Raw genomic sequence first — 27,013 nt, 5'->3', positions numbered from 1 at the left:
CGATGGAATATTTTTGTCGTATGGTGTGTCGAAAACTTTAGTCCCAAATTAAAACATGGAGTTGCATATTAATATTTGTAGTGTTGGTAATGTAATTTCATACCCACAAAGCATCGCTGAGCACAACTCCTAACTCCCCAGACTGATAATGACCCCCCCCCCCCATATTTGCCAAAACTTCCAATAGTTTAATGTGCGTCTGAATATATCTATATACATCTGCTGGTTTATATATGATGTGTTTCAAAGCCTTTAATATAGCAGAATCTATAGCTTGCCGAATGGTGACAATATTTGGAATAGTTTCACCGCACCGATAACGGTGCAGTAGCGCCATCCTCTCCCCACCACCAACTCAGAATATCTGGTTACGGGCTTGTGTATTCTGGCAACCCTTGCAAGCTATAACGCCATCTCATGTGAGTTAAACTTGAAGCAATCAGGCAATTGTAGCCAATTATTGCAAAAACAAAATTATTAATAGCTGCGGACCAACATAGACATAAAAAATTAAAAAAAAAACAAAAAAAAAAACAGTAATGATAAAAAAAAAAAAAATTAAAACAAAACTGCAATACGTTATCATTATTGTTAAGAGAAAAATCTATTGAAAGAAGATCATAATATTAAGACTCCCGGTGAAATTAACATGAAATTCCTTTTTTTTTTCGTGATCGGGATATTGATAGTTAAAATTATCACAGTTTGTTCAACCAGTGAACTCTAAGCAAGTAAGTGTGAAGTCAAAGTCAAACGTACTGACAACAATTGGTTTTGTTTTTCTTATTGTTTTTTCACCTTCTTATTTTCTGTATGTTGACCATGTATTATTGGATATGGTTCCAACGGGAAGTGAAGATATTAATATCCAAATGACTGTAATTTTTTCATATGTTCTCATATGTTAATTCATCTCAATTTTGAAAGAGAAAAAAATTGTTGTTTATTTGAGAGAAAAACAAGAATAAATTTACAAGTGTGTATCTTTACGATATCACACCTGTTTGCTTCAAGCTCAATTTTTGACAAAAAATGTCAACTTTATATGTTGTTACCTTGCAAAATGATATCTAGGAATTGAATACAAATGTCACCAGGATGCCTATATCAGTATATGGGTCCACATTTATGAGCCAATTTTTGATTAATTCTCTCTCGACTAGAATAAGTAGCGGAGTAAAATATGTCTGTCAAGATCCGGTGGGTCCCAGGAAAAGTTTGCTTGTCCATACTAATACGTAGGCATTATTAAACACACATAAATCACAAATTATATATTTCGATGAGAAAGTAAGAACTTGTAAAGCGGTAATAATTTAACATTGTCAATAAGAACTTAATCATTTGTAATGCGATTATTTAAAACAAAAGCTTTATTACACAATGTAGCCCTATATTAAACATTGATACACCTAATTTTGTAATAAGAAATTAATGTTATGCCATACCACTTCAATCACTTGTAAAAACCGAATAATAATTTGTAATTACAAACTAATAAATTTTTATATAGAATTAATAATTTTATATGACAAAACTAATACGTAATACAAATTAATTTTGGCAACAAAATTAATAATTATGATATATATCCGATTAATAACTTGTATTAACGAATAAATAATTTTTTAATGACAAGTAAATACCTTTGAAATAATAAATTGCTCATTTTTAATAACAAATTATTAGAATTGATAGCTTGCTATAACGAATTGATAAGGTTTAATAACAAACTAGTACTAACTAATCATTATTAGTAACCATATACTAAGTGATTATTTTCCAATATTCTTCACATGGCTGTCATGTGTAACGTTAGCCAAAAATCGCCCAACGCAAAGCATCACAAAAGGATTAAGTATAGGGATGTTAGGGGAATCGAAAACACTGAGTTTACTGTGGATCTAAAGAATTGTAAAATGGCATCATGTCATGCGAGAAGAAAACAACCTATAACAAGGCCCTAGACATACGGAATTCAATGTTTCAAAAAGGCTCCGGAAAAAAAACATGCTCAAATGAGGAAGAAAAGGGACTTTCAGCCGATCTGGTTTTAACGGTGATATTCACAAAGCGATATCAATGCGAGATATAACGAAAATAAACAATCCACATGTACCGACTTTGGAGGAACAAGGTCACCGCACTTATCAGGGAAAGCCAAACAAGAGTATACTTTAAGGGTGAAAATGCGTCAATTAAAGGAAACACAAAAGCAATTTGGGTCATCCTTAGAAATGTACAGTCACATGACGAAACTAAACAATAAACAGACCCCCACATGTTTATCACAAATGTGAAAGAAATATCAGGCACTCTTGAGATACCAAATACCTTTAAATTGTTGTTTGTTTACCTCAATTGCTTCATAGCGCTATGACGAAAATGTGTTCAACACCTCACGTTTCTTGGAAAATGTTTAGTCGTACGTATCTTCCAAACTGCCAGTGGGTTTCGAATTTAATATTCCGTATTCATCCGAAGATTTTGTTCTCATTTCATTTGAAAGCAATTAAATTCTCGTACAGCCAATGGTCAAGATGGAATCAATGCCTTTGTTCTAAAATGCTCTGCCGAAGAGATCGCTGGTAGCTTGACTCATATTGTAAACAGCAGTGCTAGATGTAATTTATTTCCTACTGAATCATAGAAAAAGCGAAAATTCTTCCAATCTAAAACATGAATTCTTAGCTTAAAAGAATAGTCCAGGTCAACATTTATTTTTGATAGGTTAAAGAGGAACATGATCTAAGTATTCTGGTGAAATTTGCATTCAATTCCTATGTACCGTTTTTGAGATATTGACAGTGGAACTTGCCTCCTTTCGTACCAAAAGTGAAACTTGGAGCAAACAGGTGTGACGTCATTGTTGCACAATGATAAATAATGTTTTGTTTTACTTTAAAATATATGTCTAATTTTATACTCCACAGTTGGATGCATCCATAATGTGAATGTACCATGAACCGTCTTTGATGACCTTCGAAAGGCCTTTGATATTGTTGATCACAAATATCTTGTTTCCAAAGTTACATATGTATTGGTCTTTAGATAACACACTCAAATGACTCATATTATACATTACAGAAAGGGTGCAATGTTATAACAATAATAAACAGTTCTTATATAGCGCAACTTAAAATAAAGTCTCGCCGCGCTGTACAAAAGAAAGTGAAAGATATGTACACAATATACAATAAGAGTAAACATAACAATTATAACAATGAAAACAGGTGTGTCTTCAAAACAGTTTTGAACATCTCCACAGACACGACATTCTTTATGTTGAGTGGGAGTTTATCCCAAGGGAGGGTTGAGGAGTACTGGAAAGATACAAATGTACGTACATATAGACAAAGTTTCTTCTTTACCAAAGGAGTGGACTCTGGGGTGCCACAGGGTTCAATTCTTGGGCCATTGCTATTTCGCATCTGTATAAATGACATGGACCTACGCCGACACCACATTCTATTTATTCAATTATGATAACCAGGAACTAAATATTAAGTTAAATGAAGATGTTTCTACACGAGAGGCGTTAAAACAACAAAATGGTGATGATTATACAGATGAAACGAAAACCATGTAAATAGGCTGAAAGCAGCGGCTAGCAACACTTTCAAATATGGGTACACCCCAAGTAAAGATTGATGGTACGGCTCCTCATAATGTACAATTTGAAAAGTTATATTAGGGGTAAGAATTGACAGCAACCTAACATGACAAGCGCAGGTAAGTCATATATGTAAGAAGGTAAGCCAAAGGCAAATGAAACCTTTTATTGATATGGAAACCAAAATCATGTTTTACAATGGCTGTATTTGGCCAATCTTTTACTATTGTAGTGTCATATATAGGGCACATATAGAAACAGTGACCTTCAAAGAATTATCCGTCTACAAAATACCACCGGACGGCAAGCCATATGGGACAAATACCGCATAATATCTCCTCGTATTAAAAACGAATATATACGCGTATTAATTTAAACATATACGCGTAGTAATTCGAATATATGTCTTACAGCTTTCATCAACATTGTAGCCTAACCAGTGCAATAAATGAGAGATTGCAAAGTTAGTATATATTGACGTACACCCGGCCCAACGTACTTGATGTAGACAACAGCAATACTTAATACGTGTATATATTGGAATTAATACGTGCATATATTGGAATTAATACGTGTATATATTGGAATTAATAAGTGTATATAATTCGAGTTAATCCTCATATGTATTCGAATTAATACGCGGATATATTCAAATAAATACGCGAATATATTATGCGGTGTTTGTCCCACATGGCTTGCCATAGACGGACGACTAAGTTTAGGAGCTGGCTATGGCACTAGATCTCATGATGTGTTTAATACTTCAAAATGGAATATTTACTGACGTAAGAATTCACATATTAAGGAGTCTGATTCTGGTATTCCGAATTAATAAACGAACTCGCTCCAATATACCGTACATGTAAGAAATGTCCAATGTTGGTAGAGATACCCACACCCAATCCTTAAGATCTACGACCGAAAACTAATTGTATTTATCAGGGGTTGAACTGAATACCCACAGAAAGCGAGTTTCATATAAAGCTTCCAAAAATGGACGAAAAACACCTTTACAAGTTTTATACTAATTGTAACTAAAATCTTTCTTAACTTCGAAAATTTCTTGCTCACCGAGTTTTACCCTTCTGTCAAAAGTTTAATAAATAAAGAAATAATAATAATAATATTATTACCAACAATAATCATAATAACAATACCAACAATAATCATAATAATAATAATAATAATAATAACAACAACAATAATAAAAATGGTAATATTAAAAAATAACAGCAACAACAACAATAATAAGAATAATATTAATAATAACAACAATAACAACAGTAATAATAATAATAATAATGATAATAATAGTAATAATATTAATAAATAAATAAATAACATTACGAATTAACTAAATGTAATACCAACTTTACACTTTAAAATTAACAAAAAGTTAATCGTTTCTAGTAACAAATATGGTAATTTGTAATAAACAATTATTTATTATTAATATGACCGAATACAGTCATATAGTTCTTTTAACGCATCACTTATTGTTACCAGATATTTGTGATACAGCGCCATTATGTTGCCCAGAGAACAGTCTGGTGAGTTTCAAGGAGCCATCATCTGTGGACACGACCTCTGATAAAGCAGTCCGCCATTTTGACAGCATTCTTCGATTACAGATATAGATAAAAAACACGAGTGTTCCTTGTAAAGGGATGAAGATGGTCTGTAACAGCAGTAACACCACAGAAGAGGGAAATAACCCCGAGAGAAACGCCCATATCCAGCAAAACCCCATCAGGATAGACACCTGTGGGTTATAAAGAATTATCGAGTATACATAACTTGTAACCTGTGTCATCACAGACGAGACCGCTTCCCTTCCCCTGCACCATCTTATCACATATATAAACCAGAATGCAAAAAATGCATTGTGGTTTCAGTGATGTAACATGAGCAGTTTTCTTAATGCATCTGACGAAATGTTTTACAAGGTTTTCACAATTTGACCCCTGGTGACCGCAATTAACCTTTGACCTCCATTCAAACAATAGGCTTCTTTTATTTAATGTGGTACTAGATATCGTGTTTACAAGCTGGGCGTCACAAACGCACTCACGCACACATACACACCCACACATACGCCATCATGAATGCAAAGGTTACGATTATCATCGAAACCATAAAGGGTTTCGTTTGCACAACCCGGTCATCTTATTGGTCATTCGAAAATGCGCTTTTTCATACCACTGCCATAACAGTTTACCTGCCTCTGGCATTTGAATAGGCTCTCGCGGTAGATCGGGGAAAATTGAGCTAAGGAAGTGACTATTCCCACATTCTCGTTCCCCTTTTCGCTATAGGCTTGGCGGATTGATTACGTAACACACAGGCTAGTGTCTAGAGTCTAGACTAATAACTTTGAAAGGTGCAGAAGTGGCCAGTGGCGAAAACTGAACGGCAGTCTTACTAAAGGGCGGAATTTCGAATTTGGCTATGCTTATCAGATTCTGTGCTTCGTCGGCAACTTACTTCCGCTAATTTTGATGATAACACTAACAGGTTGCAAGGTAGTAAAGAAACTAAACGGTGCAAAAGGATTCTTCAAATTAACGTTTCATACCTTATCAACTACAGCCCCCCCCCCCACCCCGCCCCACCCCCACCCGCGCATCCCTTCCAGATCATTTCCTCCCTGTCTCAGTACACCTCCATATATAACGTTCATTCAGATTTATGTTCGGACACAGACTATACATTAGGTATTTATATCTATATCTTTGTACACATAAATTAAGAACCTTACCTTGACGTAAAGTATCACTTCTTCTTTAACAGCTGCTGCCGAAGACTTATTTTCATGAACCCTTTTGGCAGCTCTCATGGACCTCCTGATCCCCATCGACGCCCATCCAAACATAATGAAGTTAAAGAACAAGCAGCTCATGGCCGGTATCCCGAAGATTAACAAATTGACCTTGCCTGGTCTAATCCAGCATCCGTTAGAGTTGCCATACTCAATTACCACATGCGATACGTCTAAGTACCACACAATTACGCATGCGCAAACAAGAATAGCGGGAATTCCCCAACCAATCGTCATAATCGTCAATAGTTTTCCAACGGAGTAGTTTGATTTATGGCACACCATGGCTCCCCCGAACGTACGGCTGACACTGTACGAGATAATGCTTGTCCACAAGAATACAACCAGCAACGTGTAGTGCCCCGATATGGCGAAAATAGTGCAAACGGCTGGATTTTGAGTTTGTGTAACCCCAACCAAGAGAAGAAGCTGTGATATCGCCAACGCCACGAAGAAGTTCATTGCTAGTTTGCCAGGACCGTTACGCAAAAATTTGAACAGGCAATACGTTAGGAAAGCAACAGACAGAAGAAAGATTGACAAAGACGAAAATACTATGTACGTTACAAAGAGAAATCCCAGATTGTTCGTTGGGAGGAGACATACATGAACCGAACCGTTTTCTGCCAAAAGGAAATTTTCTGTGCTTATATTATTTTCAATATAATCAGGGAAAGAGGTGACTTCATCTGCAGGCAATATATAATAAGGACAATCAATGTCTTCAGAAAGAGACGCTGGACAAAAGTAAAATGTGACGTTAAGTTCGTTTTGTTCAGCTGCAGCCTTAGATATTGTCACTGACACCTGCAACGGACTAATGTAATATACACGCTTAGCGATTTCATCCTTTATAATCAGTGTAGTACCGGTCGAATAGAGGGCGCTATTTTGAAATGGAACTGATCGTGTAATTACGTCTTCGCAATAGTCGTCACTCTCACCTTTCTTAGTTTCCACACAAGAGATGCTAACGTTTATGTGCTCAATTTCAATTCTAGAGCTGAGATATGCGAAAAGACCATAGATTTGCTTAATTGAAACATTATGAGGCGTGAAAGTTTCAGTCGTTTCAATGTCCAATCGAAGACATTTGTTATCGCCTGAATCGTCACAGTTCGTTTGCTGAGTTTTGCTGCCCCCAGCAAGTAGGCCAAAGTAATCTAAAGTTATCGGTATGATGGCCTCAACATTCAAAACATACCTCGGGTAGATATACAGAAGCGTGACCGCCTCTGCTGTTTGAGGACACAATTCCCAGTAATTAGTTTCAGGATATAAGGGAAAGCACTCATGCAACGAAGAGTTATAGAAGAAGCCCGTGGAACAGCGTGGAGTGGAGTCGTCCAGATCGGGTTCAAGTTTTGAATAAAAATCGAAAGGAAGAAACAGTGGAACGCTGATCAGCTTCAGAATATGACCGATATCTATTGCAGGACAAACTGAAGAGCCGTTGACAGATGGATCATTGCAAAGTGCACAGTGTGGATTTCTGTAGGTTGTACCATAATGTACTACAGGGAAGTTATAAGACTTACATAACTGTGCTAATGCCCCGTCTACATCGGTAGGACATTCCGTCTTGTCCTGGACAATGCAACTTCTGGTTTTAGCCGACTCTACTGCTGTCTCGACGACGGACACAGAGTAGCAATCGCGAGGACTTACAACATTCCATGAACATTCCGTAACTAAATCCCACAATTGGATATTGTCAAATGAGACACCATTGCACCATGCACAGTATCGGTTTTTATAGGAAATTTCACTTTCTTTGTCGATGACAGGGATGTGACTGCCATAATCTGACCACTTTTCAGGTGGGCTGGTAAGCCAGCTGGAGTCGGCTAGATTGCATAAATCGCGAATGACCGGGTAACTATAGTACATTGGACATCGGTCGACCATAAAGTATCCGGTTGTCACTTGTTCGTCCAAATTTTGTAGTAGGTTAGTGCGCAACTCCCGTCGTGTTGCTATACAATTCATGTTAGGATAGTGGTTAGGCTTTGGGCTACTCGGAAGTTCAGTCTGAAAGGTTTCCGTAAAGTTGTAGCAACAATCGTTGTACAAACGACACTCTGGATCGCATTTACATGGTTCTTCACCGGCTGGTTCCTTGATGGAGGAGTGATTGGAGCTGCATGTAACTGAGGAGCATAAACAGATGCCTGCAACATCCGAGTAACCGCACACGTCGGTCACTACAAAAAGAAACAAAGAGAAGATATACGTATCTTCAGAATGACAGACAGTGATATAGACACCTTAGGGAACTTTGCAGTGTTGAAAACCATCTTTAAGGTATCTATACAGTTATAAATGTACTGTTTATTACTATCAAGGTTTTGGTTATATTATTTTCCTTGTTGTGGGAGTGATCTAACTGTTCGACAATATGTTTTCGATGCTTTGGTACTTAGATCCCACAACAACGTTATATTCCACTCAGTTTGACTAGTAAAAGTTTTACTTCACTTAATGAAGCTAAAGCACACTGTTCAGTTAACATTAAAGGATATTCTGAAGGACTCGATATGAAGCTAATAGAACAAGAACCGCGAAGCAACCGGGTATTAGCTAGAACTACTGTTTTTAAAGGGGGAGGGGGGGGGGGGGGTGCAGACATAACCTGTCTTCTATTAAAAAAAAAATTCAGACAGTTTTTTGGGGGGTTGGGGGGGGGGTTGGGGCTGACATAAGAGAGCCGTATGCTGCCTCATAACCAAACATGAAGAGACTATAGGCATTCGTGTAAACTGGTTTTATAAGGACGCAGTAACAATTCATGACAAAGGTGGAGATACTGTATAACTATGAACCTAACATGACAGACAACTAGGGAGAATGATAGCCTAACTCTGTCGTCTATTACCATGTGATGTATAGGCCTAATACTTATTTTATTCAAATTATATTTGCTTGTATATATATTTTTTTATGGTATTTGTATATTTGCGAATGTGAAAATAAATCAATTCAATAAGGAAAAATAATAAGACAACGTGAAAATAGTCCTCATACCACATTTATGAAATTATATAATTAACCATTATCGGGGAAAATCCCTAAATTATTATATATGATGTTACTTTTTTTGTTGGCATGTTTTCAGTGACCGTCATATATAGTGCTTGTGATTTGGATATTGACAAGAATAACATCAATTACCGATATGGTGTAAAATTCAGGCAGATTGAAAGTGATTTGAGGCAGTTTAGAAATTCGTTGGTGAGAAAGGAATACTCCACAACTAAGGCTGGCACGTTTGGCTTGGCAATATGCAATTTACCCCCTTCCCCCTCCCTATTTCCTATTTCCCTGCTTAACACTCTAACCTGGAATGGCGCGTGTAAATTTGTAAGAACTACCATGAACTCAGGCGTCACTATCATATCCTATGGTTTGTAGGACACGTCAGTTTTTGAAATACGTATAGATGCTCTAACGACATTAGAAAGTGACTGATTTAATTCTAAGCAGATGTAGCAATCGTGTTCTCATGCGTTTCTAGAACTAGAGGACGCTGTTATGTCGGTCCTAACGTGTATATATACGTAGTCGGTACTGTTCTCAGATCACTAAATCAAGGTAACACGATCACGTGACAACGCGCACCTGCAGTATGGCAACTACGCCGGGTAAATTTTAGTGCATGTGCGCCCTAGATGACTCTAGTTCAAGGTTCCACTTTTGGGGTTTCACCGAACGAAAACGGTGCTGATAGAAGCGTTATGTGCTTCAAACAATCAGTTTCACTTGAAACTTGGTATATATCTCATAGATATCTTCCTCCTCAATCATGACGAACGAATTCGTATTTACTACTGGCGATTAACACACTATAGTACTGTTACGATATATTTACTACCGGCGATTAACACACAATAGTACTGTTACGATGTCAAGTTTCGCGGAACTAGATGGACCGATGTGACAGCGCCCTCGGATAATTTAAGGGTTGGTTATAGAGTGCCCCTTTAACTTTGGTCCGACGTATAGCCCTATTCGGATTTGATGACTTATGCACTCACAGTTTGATGCTATCACGGTAAGCTCCGAGATGCTGCTCCCAAACACCAGGAATACGACGCACACTGTTTTTAAGAGTAACATCTTTTTGTCCTTTTACAACCTGTAAATAAAGACAAAATAATATGTTACTAGACCAAAGTAATAAACGAACAGACACTCCCTTAAACAAAAGTGACAATAATGTTCTTCTATGAAGAAGTAATGTCAGTTGTATAGTGCTTCTTGAAACACGTGACACGGAAGTCTTGTTCCAGTCTAAATCGACGTAAATGTGCCCCTAATATTAGTGGTGCTCAATGAAGAAGAAAAAAAGGAACAATATTGATGTCTGACGGTTTATAATATTACATCTAACGAACTTAGTCCGAAAATCATGCACACACTCACACACACACGCACACATACACACACAACTCTACAGGAAATGGTAAAATGTATTAAATGAATACAAAAATATAACTGGCTAGAACCTTATTACTTATGGATTGGTCAAACCAACGTTGTCCCTCCTTTCAATTTGACGAGCCCGATTTTTGTATTTTGGTTTTTTTTTCTATTTTGTATAACTTCATGAAACCTGTTTAGAATTCACACGACCGAAACGAAAGTAATTATTGCGCGTGCCAAGAGTCATTAAGAAAGGCCAAGATCAAATTTTAAAATAATGATGACGTTGGGTAAGAAAAATTGAAGTACGATTGTCACAGAATTATTTCTCCTTTCAAGTTCTGTTTTGAATCCCGGTTTATTCACGTATTTAAGTCCGTATAATAATTCGAAATATTGGGTAGCTACCAAGGTTTCTCTCAGCTTGAAATTAAAGTCAACCGCGAATAACAACAGCTTTAACATCACGTATATATGCGTTTACATGACATATATATATATATAAATTCGAAACTATCGACTATATACCGAAAACTGAATTACCAGATGAGGTACAAAACTTATAACGCACCTGTATTGTCTGGACCAGGGCCGGTGTGCGGGGGGGGGGGGGGGGGGCGGTAGAGAGGAATTGGCATGACTTACCCACCAAATTTTTCAGAATGTCTTACTAATGGCTGACAATGCAGATCTTTTTAACAGTACCGTAGATACGGCTCTTTGTCCTAGTGCCCGTGTTTGGTAGGCCATACGGGCAATAATAATAATAATAATAATAATAATAATGATATTATTACCGGTATTAAATATAATTAATACCGCTATTATATATAATTAATACCGCTATTAAATCTTTGTTTAGTTGGCATTATATTCAAAGCCGGTGTTAATTCTATTGAATGCCGGTATTATTTCTATGACAGAATTAATTTTAAACCGACAGTTACGGTAACTAAGGTAGAACTGGAATTAAGCATGAATTCCTACGATGAAACCAAACTGTTTAATAAGTATCTTATATATTCCGATATATCTGTCTGTCCCAAATCGCAATACGCCCGTCTCACGCTGCTGTTACTGGCAAGTTTTATTTTACTTTCAACAAAGCCTGAAGGCGAGACGCAGTCTTGGAATGTGTTTTTTTAACTTGATATATTTTCGACAAGGACCAACATTATGAAGAAATTGAGGTTCCTTGTTGGGATAATATCGTCGCACATACATCACTGGCTATAAAAGATATCAATCCGATTCCCGCTGGTGTTTTGTCGGTGTTATCAATAACAAAGAAACAATAAAAACAACAATTTCATGAATGTCACAGGATAATCACTCTGTATGGATAAATACCTGCTACATAATTGTATCTTTTGTGAAAAGTGAAACAAAACCTTTACAGATAATAGCGTAGAATATTGCGTTTACAGATAGGTATAGTAAATCGGTGTAACGTATAGAAGAATATGGTTATGGACGAATAGCCAGGCTGTTTAATAAATGTTTTATATCATATTTTTCATTGTTTTCATTTTTATCCAATATTTTCACTCCAATATATTGGATGGAGCAGAATTATGAAAACACCTGATTCATTCTCACTGTGTAAACTGCGCGACATCTTTGTGGTACATTTATATACGGCATTCAATCATCAAGATCAAGAGGAGAAAATAAAGAAAACCTTAAACGTTTTTTTTTTCAACTGTGACAGTGTATCTATTATGAAAACAGCATAATAGATTGTCACTTAAAACAAAACTCTTTAGGAAGCAAAGTAATTTCAAATGATGCTATTTTCAAACTGTCAATATAAAATGTCAATGATTTCATGTTTATATACGGTATACATGTAAAGAATAAATTTCCTTTTGAATTATTCCTTCAAAATGTTTTTAAATAGGTAAATATTATGATCATTTACATATATAAGTAGAGAAAAACTTGGTAAGCGAATATTTAATTTTTCTTTTTACACCTGTATAAACTAACTTCAATCTTATCATTTTTTAATTTTAATTTTATTTTAGGAGCAATTATTTTACCCAAAAGGTAAAGTCTTTGCAGGATTTTCTTAAGCGAGAGAATTTATATTTTGTAAACACAAGATGAAGGGAAAAAAAGTCGTTAGGTCATAAGCAAAAGTCGTAAAGTGAATCAGCCATATATGATATACAGTAATTCTGTTTCAAACTCACCTTACCGAGTCTGCTGAACCCACTTGCATCTGTCCTGAATACCCCCCCTTTAATCGTAGATCCATGGGGTGAGGTGTAAACCACCCCCTTGTCAATCCCCCACACAAGAATAGGAGTATATTTATTTGCTCAACCTTGCGTGTATTGACCTAAACATAAACCGGATTTATATCCTAAATATATCTAAGAATGGATCATTTGACGGCTTAAAGTGTTCAGGTTTTCTTGGGCGGAAGTACCCCCAAACCCCAGGGTCACACGGATTTTTTGCCTACGCCCTCGAGCCGCCCCTGCCCTCACCACTCACCCGAGTAGCCCATGAACGTACGGCCACATAATGCTCCATTAGTTAGGAAGAAATGTTTCCAGTTAGGTGTAAATATAACAGGGCTTACACAGAATGGGTTACAAAAACAGGTTGTGATAGTTTGGGTTAAACTGTTGGTTATATATGGTTCCCTACATGCAACTTCTCTCCTATCTGTCTGGTCATACTATATACAGAAGCAGGTAACACAGGTAACATGTGTTACGGTGTTATAGTTATAACACACTTTCAGCTTATACTGATTAACAGTTGTCTTTTATTCACAATACCAACTGATGAAGTCATGTACATTGGGTGCACAGAAGCATCTGCTGACATGTGTAACATGTGTTACGGTGTTATAACACACTTCAGTTTATACTGATTAACTGGTTCCCTACATGCAACTCCTATCTGTCTGGTCATACTATATACAGAAGCAGGTAACACAGGTAACATGTGTTACGGTGTTATAGTTATAACACACTTTCAGCTTATACTGATTAACAGTTGTCTCTTATTCACAATACCAACTGATGAAGTCATGTACATTGGGTGTACAGAAGCATCTGCTGACATGTGTAACATGTGTTACGGTGTTATAACACACTTCAGTTTATACTGATTAACTGGTTCCCTACATGCAACTTCTCTCCTGTCTGTCTGGTCATAATATATACAGAAGCAGGTAACACAGGTAACATGTGTTACGGTGTTATAGTTATAACACACTTTCAGCTTATACTGATTAACAGTTGTCTCTTATATATTCACAATACCAACTGATGAAGTCATGTACATTGGGTGCACAGAAGCATCTGCTGACATGTGTAACATGTGTTACGGTGTTATAACACACTTCAGTTTATACTGATTAACTGGTTCCCTACACTGAAAAAATAAACTAGTCAATATTGCCACGGACTAACGTTAAATTAGTCTGTAACGTTAGTCAATGCACACGGACTAGCAAAAATCTTCGTTTCATCGCTGCTTCTTAGTTAGTTTACACTGACTAAGGAAAATATAATCGCAGCTTAGTCGGTGGCGACGGACTAAGGTATTTTAACCCATGGACTAAGAACGATACGGACACCCGATTTACGCCATAATCGTAGCTTAGTCGGTGTCGACAGACTAATGTATTTTAACCCAATTCGATTCACTTCAATTTGGAAACCGAGAGGCAACGGCAGCTTGCTGGGCTTGGCATAGTTTCATACGATCACTCTAAGCAACTTTCAACCGTAAATCACCCAAGAAGGTCTTTAGAAGAATGGAGGTATTAACTGCATCATCGGCCTACCTGTTATTCCTTTAATTTGAAGGTAAAATTAAAGTTAATTGTTAGGCCACTGGCACTAGTACTGTATTATGGTTAGTGTAACGCTACCGTTGTCACGTTGGCGTTTCGCAATACACAAGTGCAATGACAGTGAGTAGCCTATAGGCTTCTACTGGGTACTGCAGTGCATTCTCAACACTAAAGTGTGCATCCTAAACACCAATTAACAATGTGTTATGTGTGTATTGGGCTAGATTGAACAGTGGCACATAATCTTCTTATTTATTCCCAAACAAATGCTGGAACTATAAGGCTCAATAGTTTATTTGAAGTCTACACTCATTTGGTAAAGATTTCCTGTAATTTCCCATGTGAATCTAAATGGGTAGGCTTTGTGATATTGAATAAGCAAGGCTAGACCTTCAAACGTACAGTCACAGTAGGCTGAACAAATTATGTTGGCTAGTCAGCGGTATTATATGTTGCGAGCAGTCAGGATGCACGCTTCAGTTCTATTTAACCTTTTCATTTATCATTTTTTAGTATTTAATTTCCGGTCACGCCCAGGAAACAATTGCGACATTCCTTCACGGTCGACTTGCTTACTGTAAGAAGTATTAACCGTTTTTTCTCAAGAAAGCTTGATAGTCTGAAGTTATTATAACATGTGCTTTTAGTATACTGCCAAAAGAGTAAGTTGTTGTATTTGCATTGATATTTTATGTAGAAGTAACGGAAAATTGAGTATGTTTAGTTTGGTCTAATTGCACGTTTTTTTTTCTGTCCAATGTAGTGCAGGGTTCACTTGCGCGAATTCAAATTATTCTGTTTATGTATATGCATCGATTCTTAGATTATGATGTTTTTTTGACATTTATTTGTAATTCAAGCATATCTGTTTAGTAGCAAAGTTTAAAGGTTAAGATTAATTAGTTTTCTCTTTTTGATCCTAGATTGAATGAAACTCATTGGCGTAAATAATAGATCAGATGATACAGTTTAACGCAGTTGCTAAAACTCTGGGTATTCTCTAGTCTTCGCCGGTCCAATATATACTTTAGTACTACTAGTAAGACTATATCAAAACGACCGAAGACAAACTTAGTGTAACAAAGTACTGATTCTCCTCTAGCCTAGGTCTACACAGGCTTGTTATGTGAGCAAGCAAAATAACAACTAAAAACGATTAGGCCTATAAATAAGTTGGCTCAGTGCATTTCTGTTTCTAAAATTTTATATTTTTAAAGATCATAAAAACAAACAAAGATTTAGCCCATGTTTTATTATCTCTGTATTCTGGGCATTTGATTCTGGTTGCAATGGTGATGACACTCTCGTTCAAATTTTCAGCTTTATACAGTCTGCTTCAAACTTTGGGATTGTTTTTTGAGACTATAGTGGAAGCAAATCTCACATAACTTTGTGGTGACAACTTTTTTTTTTTTTTTTTTTTTTCAAATGATGAATACTTTGCTGTTTCTTTCTTCCAGCAGGAATTGAAAAGCCAAATATCTAAGTCAAGGGTGAGCTTTCCTGTGATGTACGACACCAGTGTGGAGGCAACAACAGAAGAGGAGAACTGTGTTATATATGGCTTAAAGACATGTTTTAAGATGATATATTGGTACCCTTCGCAGAACAAAAGAGTTTATCCAAGAGTCCAAAAAGCAAAGGAACAAGTACCATAGAGAAAAAAGATGGAAGAGTGAGTTTAACTATTGTACCTAACTGTTTAATGATATTTAAGATACTTTTCATAACCTGTTTTAAAAAAAAAAACAGTCTAGTATATCATTTACGTGCAAGCTTCATAAGTTTGGTCAAATTTTCACTGATCTGTAGAGCGGGAGTCCAGAGGGTTTGGTTAGCTGGGAAGGTAACCAATTGCCTGGTACATCACAATGTTCACAATGCATTCCTGTATATGAAACCTGATGACTGGCAAACCGACTGTGGTGGATGTGGCTGGGAGAGCAATTTTAAAGTCACCTAATAGCTAACCTAGAGCAGCTTTCATGGTAACCACATCAAAGTAAGAACAATGTGTCAGGTATGGCCCCAAGAGCAACAAATGGCCATTGCCAGTAATTATTGGTGGTGGGGTACCCCTGCCAGTGATCTATAATTGACCCCTCACGGCTGACCTAGGTCAGCTCATGAGGTAACCACTTGAAACCTACTGGAAAATGTTGGTTAGGACTTCAGATACAAGGGATGGGCATTGCCAGTAATTTTTATTGGTGGGGTACCCCTGCTAGTAGACCCCCAATATGCCCATCCCCTCATTGACCTAGGTGAGCTCATGATTTGACCAGTTGAAACCTTCAGGAAAATGATAGGTATCACTTCATATGTAAGGATGGGCATTTCCAGTATTTTATATTGGTGGGCCACCACTGCCAGAGTCCGCCCATCCCTTACATATAGAATCCTGTCAATAATTTTCCAGTAGTTTTCAACTGGTTTTCAATGAGGGGGGGGGGGGGCTTTTTGGGGGTCTACTGGCAGGGGTACCCCACCAATGTAAATGACTGGAAATGCCCATCCCTTACATATGAAGTGATACCTATCATTTTCCAGTAATTTTTCAACTGGTTATCTCATGAGCTGACCTAAGTCAATGAGGGAATGGGCATTTTGGGGGTCTACTGGCAGGGGTACCCCCCCCCAATATAAATTACTGGAAATTCCCATCCCTTACATATGAAGTGATACCATTTTCCAGTAGTTTTCAACTGGTTACATCATGAGCTCATCTAGGTCAATGGGGGATGGGCATTTTGGGGGTCTACTGGCAGGGGTACCCCACCAATAAAAATTACTGGCAATGCCCATCAGTTGTATCTGAAGCCCTAACCAACATTTTCCAGTAGGTTTCAAGTGGTTACCTCATGAGCTGACCTAGGTCAGCCTTGAGGGGTCAATTATAGATCACTGGCAGGGGTACCCCACCACCAATAATTACTGGCAATGGCCATTTGTTGCTCTTGGGGCCATACCTGACATATTGTACTTACTTTGATGTGTTACCATGAAAACTGATCTAGGTTAGCTATCAGGTGACTTTAAAATTGCTCTCCCAGCCACACCCACCACAGTCGGTTTGCCAGTCGTCTGGTTTCATATACAGGAATGCACTGTGAACATTGTGATGTACAAGGCAATTGGTTACCTTCCCAGCTAACCAAACCCTCTGGGATCCCGGTCTATTGGGATCATTATTAACATGATTAACATAATTATTAAGCTTTGAGAAATAACTTGGTGTTATGCTGTGCAAAGCTAATAATAATTTGGTAAAGCTGCTATTCCTGGCTTATAACTTGAGGGACCTAGATTTAAATGTATACCTCCCAATATGTTATAAAATTTTAATGTAAATGTATGTTTATGATAATGTGAGTTATCATGTGCTATATCTGTATCTGTGCTTACACGTATATCATATTTTCTGTTCACAGGTCAATAATGGTGCAGATTTTGGCTTCCTGAAGACAAGTGGGAGGCCATTTGTAGTTATGAGAAACACTCTTTGTTCGTGAAGACTTAACTGGTGTCGATTTGGGGTACCACTTTAAAACGAAAGTCATGAGGAACCCTTGCCCAAGACTCAACTTTGCATTATTGTGCAGTGCTATACTTTTGCGATTCATGTTTGATCCATTAACTTGTCTTAACTTTGTTGGAAAAAAAATTAGATTTTCAGATTTTATTTACAGTGATTTCTTCTCTATCTGTCGAAAGTCAGCCTTTTGTAGACATCAGAAGTTTTATCAGAAATAAATACTGCCAACGTACACATTATTTGTGTTTCTTCTGCTCTCTTTTCTTTCAGTGATACTAGTCAGTGAAACTAGTCGGGTTTAATTCTTTCAGTGAATCTAGTCAGTGCAACTAGTCAGTCGATACCGACTAAGAAAGGTTAGTCGGGAGAGTCACCATCCTGACTAATGTAAAACCTGCTATAAACTAGTCGGTGGCTCATATAAATTAGTCGGTAAAGACCGACTAATGTCACCAACTAATGTAACTGACTAATAAACATTTACCGACTAAAAAATTGTTGATCGACTAAGCTGACGGACTAAGATGACCGACTAAGAAATCCAACTGACTAAGGAATAAATTAGTCGGTATAGCAACTGACTAAGGCTATGTTAGTCGGGAGAGGCACCAGATGGACTAACGTTTTGTTAGTCAGTGAACCAATTTAAGTTTTCAGTGTACATGCAACTTCTCTCCTATCTGTCTGGTCATAATATATACAGAAGCAGGTAACACAGGTAACATGTGTTACGGTGTTATAGTTATAACACACTTTCAGCTTATACTGATTAACAGTTGTCTCTTATATATTCACAATACCAACTGATGAAGTCATGTACATTGGGTGCACAGAAGCATCTGCTGACATGTGTAACATGTGTTACGGTGTTATAACACACTTCAGTTTATACTGATTAACTGGTTCCCTACATGCAACTTCTCTCCTGTCTGTCTGGTCATAATATATACAGAAGCAGGTAACACAGGTAACATGTGTTACGGTGTTATAGTTATAACACACTTTCAGCTTATACTGATTAACAGTTGTCTCTTATATATTCACAATACCAACTGATGAAGTCATGTACATTGGGTGCACAGAAGCATCTGCTGACATGTGTAACATGTGTTACGGTGTTATAACACACTTCAGTTTATACTGATTAACTGGTTCCCTACATGCAACTTCTCTCCTATCTGTCTGGTCATAATATATACAGAAGCAGGTAACACAGGTAACATGTGTTACGGTGTTATAGTTATAACACACTTTCAGCTTATACTGATTAACAGTTGTCTCTTATATATTCACAATACCAACTGATGAAGTCATGTACATTGGGTGCACAGAAGCATCTGCTGACATGTGTAACATGTGTTACGGTGTTATAACACACTTCAGTTTATACTGATTAACTGGTTCCCTACATGCAACTTCTCTCCTATCTGTCTGGTCATAATATATACAGAAGCAGGTAACACAGGTAACATGTGTTACGGTGTTATAGTTATAACACACTTTCAGCTTATACTGATTAACAGTTGTCTCTTATATATTCACAATACCAACTGATGAAGTCATTGGGTGCACAGAAGCATCTGCTGACATGTGTAACATGTTTTACGGTGTTATAACACACTTCAGTTTATACTGATAAACTGGTTCCCTATATACATGCAACTTCTCTCCTATCTGTCTGGTCATAATATATACAGAAGCACTTCACGCATGAGCGGAAGATACATCAATCTACCACAAACACGATCTTATTTACTTCGTCACCGGCCTCGTCTCCAATGAAAGAAGCAAAAGTACAGTTTTGATCTCGAAGACTTATCGATGTCATTGATAACTCAAAGTTCAAGTTTTATTTAAATATCCGCAGAATTTGACAGGTTGCTTCTTTAAAGGTCATGAAGCGTATATGAAGTTAAGAGTAACCGGTACACGGCCTGTATTTAATTTCCGATACGGTACATTAGCACAAATAAACAATTCCAAAAAATCGAAAACAAAGTATTTTCCATTAACAGGCTTATCAATCATATGACTTTTAACTTGTATCGATCGAGTTGATAGTATTCCTTAAACCTTCCTTAAAAGCTAAGTTTACTTAACATAGAAACACTTTAATCAGACACACAATAGCAAACTAATGTCAAGAAACAATTTTGATCGAAATGTTTTTATTCAAATTAGACTAAATGATATAAGCATCTTATCGTTTTAAAGCACTCGTTATTAACAGGCTTATCTTTCAAGATTATGAAGCGTATGAAATTAAGCGTAACCCGCGCACGTCGTTTAATTGATTTTAGATACGGTACATTATCATAAATAAACAATAACCCCCCCCCCACCCCCCCAAAAAAACAATGCGAAACAAAGTATTTTTTATTAACAAGCTTATCTTTAAAGGTCATGAAGCGTATGAAGTTAAGCGTAACCAGTGCACGGGACTGTAGTTAATTGCAGATACGGTACATTAGCACAAATAAATAATAAACAAAATTGAAAACAAAATATTTTCTATTAACATGGTTATCAATCAAATGACGTTTAACTTGTATCAATCGGTACTTAAGCCTCCCTTAAAAGGTAAGTGTGCACATTTTAAAAATATAGCAAAATTATAGTCAAGAAACAAGTTTTATCGTAATGCTTTTTATCAAAGAAAAAAAGATGATATAAGCTTCCTATCGTCTATGTATAATGATAATGTTTATGTCTATAACGGGTACATCATAATAAAAATAATAATAATAATAATAATAGTAATAATAATAATAGTAATAATAATAATAATAATAATAATTCTCAGTTCTTATATAGCGCAACTTACAATAAAGTCTCGTAGCGCTGTACTTAACCCTGGTCATTGGTAACTTGTCACACCTACACACCAAAGTGTGCACAATTCAAAAATATCTCTCCTGGGGCACCACAGTGCACCACGGCCACGTGTCCCCTGGGGGACTTCCCATAGGTGCAGCCACAAAGGGGCGCATGCCGCAACTATATTTACAGGTCACCTCGCAAGTCCCCATTTATATACCTGGGTGAAGAGAGGCAATGGAGATAAAGTGCCTTGCCCAAGGACACAACGCAATGATCTGGCCAGGGCTCGAACCTGTAATCCTTAGATCACAAGTCGACTGCTTTAACCACTTGACCACAACGCCCTCACAAGGTCTATGATGCTACCCAAAGATGTATAAGTTTAGCCCGTGCATCGCAAAATATGGCATTAAATGAGGTACGCTAGCGGCATCACATTGAATCAATGATGTTACCCAAAGATGTATAACTTAGTCCATGCACCTTAAAATATGGCATTAAATGAGGTATGCTCGCGACATCACATTGAATCAATGATGTTACCCAAAGATGTATAACTTAGTCCATGCACCTTAAAATATGGCATTAAATGAGGTATGCTCGCGACATCACATTGAATCAATGATGTTACCCAAAGATGTATAATTCTTAGTCCATGCACCTTAAAATATGGCATTAAATGAGGTATGCTCGCGACATCACATTGAATCAATGATGTTACCCAAAGATGTATAACTTAGTCCATGCATCTCAAAATATGGCATTAAATGAGGTATGCTCGCGACATCACATTGAATCAATGATGTTACCCAAAGATGTATAACTTAGTCCATGCACCTTAAAATATGGCATTAAATGAGGTATGCTCGCGACATCACATTGAATCAATGATGTTACCCAAAGATGTATAACTTAGTCCATGCACCTTAAAATATGGCATTAAATGAGGTATGCTCGCGACATCACATTGAATCAATGATGTTACCCAAAGATGTATAATTCTTAGTCCATGCACCTTAAAATATGGCATTAAATGAGGTATGCTCGCGACATCACATTGAATCAATGATGTTACCCAAAGATGTATAACTTAGTCCATGCATCTCAAAATATGGCATTAAATGAGGTATGCTCGCGACATCACATTGAATCAATGATGTTACCCAAAGATGTATAATTCTTAGTCCATGCACCTTAAAATATGGCATTAAATGAGGCATGCTCGCGGCATCACATTGAATCAATGATGTTACCCAAAGATGTATAACTTAGTCCATGCATCTCAAAATATGGCATTAAATGAGGCATGCTCGCGGCATCACATTGAATGTATAACGGCACTAAGCGATAAACAATAATTAATGACACTCGTAAACAGTCAAGTTTTAAGGGATGTTCTAGTGGATGTATTCTTTAACAAACTTGCTGAACATTTCTTCAGTTTTAAGTCAAATATTAAATCATCTGATGATTTGTGTGGTGAAGATATTATCGTAATTTTTTTGTTCAAATGTTGTGATATTTTGTAAAGGCATCTGGCACCATTATAGCAATGATATCTTTGAGGGGAATTGCGATGAAACTGTCTTCGTTTTATTCCAAAAGGCAACCAAAATATCTACAAAAAACTAAGAAATTATGCAGGCTACCACAGAGGACATAATTGACATATAAGTAAACATTCCAAATGTATTTTAAATGTAACATCACAAAAAAAAAAAAAATGATAAAGCTTTTGAAGGCTATCTGCCATAAGGACGTCAGAGATACACATATATGTTATAGTAATGGGGAGGGCTTAGCCCGTCAAAATAGGTTGCAAAAGTAAAACCCCAGAAAACGCTAGATATAGATTTGCATGAACATATGTAATGTAGCCTATTACCTTCCATCACAAGTTGCACTTATTCATATGATAGACATGATTATTTATGATTATTTTAACAAATTTCCAAGTCATAATGGCTCAGAATCATAACAAAACAACTGTAGAATCAACAAAATTACAACTAATTCAGACGAAGTTTAACTGCAAGAAACGATGCTTGACTGCCCCCCTCAGCTGGCTTATTGATATTCCTATGTGTGAGCTCATTTCTCCAATCTCGATCACGCACCCAGGGCAGCGACGTAGCCAGGAATTTGAAAGGGGGGGGGGGAGCACTTTTTGCGATTGATATGGATTTTCAAAGTTGTAGGCACGACTATCTGAGCGGAGCGCCACCATCAGTTGGCGCGAAGCGTACAAGAAAAGTTTTGGTTTTACAAACCCCCCAGATGGCCGGAAACGGCCCTTCCCGAGTGTTCATTCTGGTTCCCTGGCCTCTTGGTAAATTGAGACACCTCATTCAATATCACTTTTAAACCCCAAAAAACAAACGAGTTAAAATAATACGTAATTCAATACTACATAATGTACTTAAAATAAGCAACGTACATGTAGCCTACAGACAGGGACGTCGCTAGAGGGGGGGGGGGGGGGTCTCACCCCCAATCTTGGTAAAAATGACGATAGTTGGAAAATTTGAGTGCGACAGTCGGAATTTCCGACTGTCGGAATTTCCGACTGTCGCCAGCTTCAATTCGGAATTTCCGACTGTCGCACTCTAATTTGTTCTGACTGTCGCACTCTTATTTTCATATGTTCTGTAATTTGTGAGTGACATAAAATTTTCGATCAAAATTGACCTTTAATCAGTCATATTTACCACGTTTTCCTCGTCCAATTGAGAAATTGTATCTCGCGATCCTTATACTCCACCATACAAAACTTCGTATGACTTTGAATACTCTAAAAAAAATACAACGTTCGCCAGCTTCAATTCGGATAATTTATGTTTTAATTTTGCTATTGGGTTGGTCGACCCTGCTCGCTAGCTTCAAGTAAGTTCAGGACATACCAGGGAAGTAGCCAGGGGGAGGAGGGAGCGACTGCTCCCCCCTTTCAGTGTCGAAAAAATGTTTAAAAACTGTTGTTTTATTAGCATGGTATTTTGTCAGTGCTCTTTTGATCTTGAATACTCGTCAGCTCCGTTAACTCGATTATAATCGTAATAACATTCAGGCCTACTGATTCAACTAATTACTTAGTTTGGCAGATGCAATTAGCTTAATTAAGCCTATAGCCTATTTCAAACCTACAATTGGCCACTGCGTAATAAAATACACATCTACCTAACCTCACTCGATGGAATGTCACGAACCGTATGCACAACGACGACAACAACGTTTGTTCTCATCCTTCCTTTGATTCTTCCTATTTGTTGCACGAACAGCATGTTATGAAGCTAAGCTAGCAATCGTACGTGATACGCACTTCCTATAAATATTTATTACACTGCTAATACACGGCGATAACGATTTTTTTTAAGCCACTGCAAATCTGGCTGTCTTACAAAATATGAAAGTTTATATTGTCCATCAGTTAAGTTCGTCAAATGTATTAAAGTCCAGACATTGGACAATAAACAAGAATCATCCTTCTGAAAAAATTGTAAAAGAGCACTATGTTTGTCTTTCTGATATATTATGTTAAAGAACATGTAAAAGAATTCAAACAGGAAACAAAATCTGCTGATAATATGATATCATATGATAATGATGAAACTGGCAACAAATTGCACCAGATCGCATCTAAGGACCTTCAATTGTTCAAAAATATCTCACAGGGGAGGGGGCACCCCTCCCCTTAGACCCCTCCCCATATCAATCGCAAGAAAGTGCTCCCCCTTTCAAGTTCCTGGCTACGCCGTTGGGATATACATTGTCTCTATGGTATACAATTAAAACACTCAATGCTAATCTGTGGCAGTTTAAAAGTGCCATATCAACATAAGCAAAAACTTTACCCCATAAGGTACAAGTGTATCGAAAAAAGTTCGGAACAAAAGTGCAGTCGCGAAAGATGGGGTGTCTGACTGACACTGACCGTATCGTTGAAGATTAGTGCGGGGGGGGGGGGGGGATACAAGGCAGCAGTCGGAATTTTCTACCTCCAAAACCCATCCAGTTGGAATTTCAGCCACTACACCCCCCCCCCCCCCCCAATCATCAGGCCTTAGCTACGTCCCTGCCTACAGAGTAGTCTTACTTTTCAATTTCTGATACTTGTAGATACAAAGATAGGCCAGAAAAGTCTTTAATACAACTATAGCCAGTAATTGTCTTTGACTCGATCAATATCTTCAGTCTTGTGTGTGAATGAAGAATAAATCTGTGATATCATAACATTTGTCTCTGTCCTGCATAGGGAGATTGTTAATGGCAGTTATCTTTATCACTTAGACAAATATTATAGATTGGTGTTGTATCTCCTTTAACATTCTGTGAATAAAAGGAAACCTTGACTTTATAGAAATATTACACAAAAGAAAGATCAATATCATTTTCATAAAACCTAAGATCTGTAACATCCCGGCACTCTATATATAGCAACATGCATAATTATTGCGACAATGCAAGGCCGCCTTAGTGCTCTAATAGGACTGCTGGTCTTTAAAGCACAAACTTTTAATTTCAAGCGAGTACAATAACATGAGAACGTGTACCATTAAATTTCCCCTTGTTAGGAGAACAAGTACAAGGTCCTAGGCGCGAGTACACCTGAGCGATTTTTTTGTACTTATATACTCTAGACTATAGATATGCAAGATATCTAAAGTACGACGGTACAAATCCACATTGGCGAGTACAACAATGGCGAGTTCAACGGTACAAATCTACTAGGATGAATACCACGGTACAAATCTACTAGTGTGAATACCACGGTACAAATCTACTAGGGTGAATACCACGATACAAATCTACTAGGGTGAATACCATGGTACAAATCTACTAGGGTGAGTACCAGTACAAATCTGCTAGTGTGAATACCACGGTACAAATCTACTAGGGTGAATACAACGGTACAAATCTACTAGTGTGAATACCACGGTACAAATCTACTAGGATGAACACCACGGTACAAATCTACTAGGGTGAATACAACGGTACAAATCTACTAGGGTGAATACCACGGTACAAATCTACTAGGATGAATACAACGGTACAAATCTACTAGGGTGAATACAACGGTACAAATCTATTAGGGTGAATACTACGGTACAAATCTACTAGGGTGAATACCACAGTACAAATCTACTAGGGTGAATACCACGGTACAAATCTACTAGTGTGAATACCACGGTACAAATCTTCTAGGGTGAATACAACGGTACAAATCTACTAGGGTGAAACCCAGGGTACAAATCTAATAGGGTGAATACAATGGTGCAAATCTACTAGGGTGAATACCATGGTACAAATCTACTAGAGTGAATGCAATGGTACAAATCTACTAGGGTGAATACCACAGTACAAATCTACTAGGGTGAATACCACGGTAAAATCTACTAGGGTGAATACCACGGTACAAATCTACTAGGGTGAATACCATGGTACAAATCTACTAGGGTGAATACCACGGTAAAATCTACTAGGGTGAATACCACGGTACAAATCTACTATGTGAATACCATGATACAACTTCACAATGACGATTACAGGTAACCCTACTCTATACGAGTATAAGTAATGATTCAATACAAGTATAACAGTGATGATTTAATCGTTATATCGTGCAGTATATTTCTACTCACCAACCTATACTAAACACTCATACCGGTTTATATATTTCGTTATCAATTCAAGATACATTATGTGGACAAGAAACCCAAAACACTAACTGTATTCTATTATACAGACACACTTTAAATATCCATATATCTTATTATAAGCGAAATTATCATATATGGTAAGATAATTGCAATACATGTACAGCATATATTACTGTTGTTAAACTTACCCCTTCCTTCAGTAACTGGTATACAACAGTCAGGCCAATTAAGACTTCAAGCAGTCTATCATGGACAGAGTTAAATGTAAATGCGGTATGAACACGAAAAAAGCTGTAGAGAATTGGATGAGAAAAAACCATCTAAATCGGCTTTG

General features: G+C 37.2%; 1 protein-coding gene and 1 long non-coding RNA gene across 2 annotated transcripts; one reads left to right on the top strand and one right to left on the bottom strand.

The window, feature by feature from the left end:
* Positions 1-183: 183 nt before the first annotated feature.
* On the bottom strand, positions 184-27,013 carry LOC139985169 (uncharacterized). The gene is made up of 4 exons (XM_071999426.1): positions 26,868-27,013; positions 10,466-10,566; positions 6,372-8,635; positions 184-5,375 (listed from the first exon to the last, which is right to left on the bottom strand). Exons 2-4 carry the CDS (start codon positions 10,545-10,547, stop codon positions 5,103-5,105), a joined length of 2,619 nt encoding a protein of 872 aa, XP_071855527.1. The 5' UTR covers positions 10,548-10,566; positions 26,868-27,013; the 3' UTR covers positions 184-5,102.
* LOC139984568 (uncharacterized) lies at positions 14,243-18,864 on the top strand. The gene is made up of 3 exons (XR_011799092.1): positions 14,243-14,683; positions 16,131-16,345; positions 18,102-18,864. It is a non-coding gene; the product is annotated as an uncharacterized lncRNA (long non-coding RNA).

The sequence above is a fragment of the Apostichopus japonicus genome, chromosome 17 (assembly GCF_037975245.1).
Source record: "Apostichopus japonicus isolate 1M-3 chromosome 17, ASM3797524v1, whole genome shotgun sequence".
NCBI classification, from domain to species: Eukaryota; Metazoa; Echinodermata; class Holothuroidea; order Aspidochirotida; family Stichopodidae; genus Apostichopus; species Apostichopus japonicus.
The sequence above is the reverse complement of the archived record's forward strand: the minus strand, read 5'-3'. Positions and strand labels throughout refer to the sequence as shown.

Bases quoted from the DNA above. Each gene is read 5' to 3' on its own strand.
- LOC139985169 (XM_071999426.1), bottom strand. From the start codon at position 10,547: ATGTTACTCTTAAAAACAGTGTGCGTCGTATTCCTGGTGTTTGGGAGC. The intron at 8,636-10,465 runs GTGAGTGCATAA...TTCTTTTTGTAG, and splicing joins TACCGTGATAGCATCAAACT to TGACCGACGTGTGCGGTTAC. The intron at 5,376-6,371 runs GTAAGGTTCTTA...TATAACCCACAG, and splicing joins AAGTGATACTTTACGTCAAG to GTGTCTATCCTGATGGGGTT.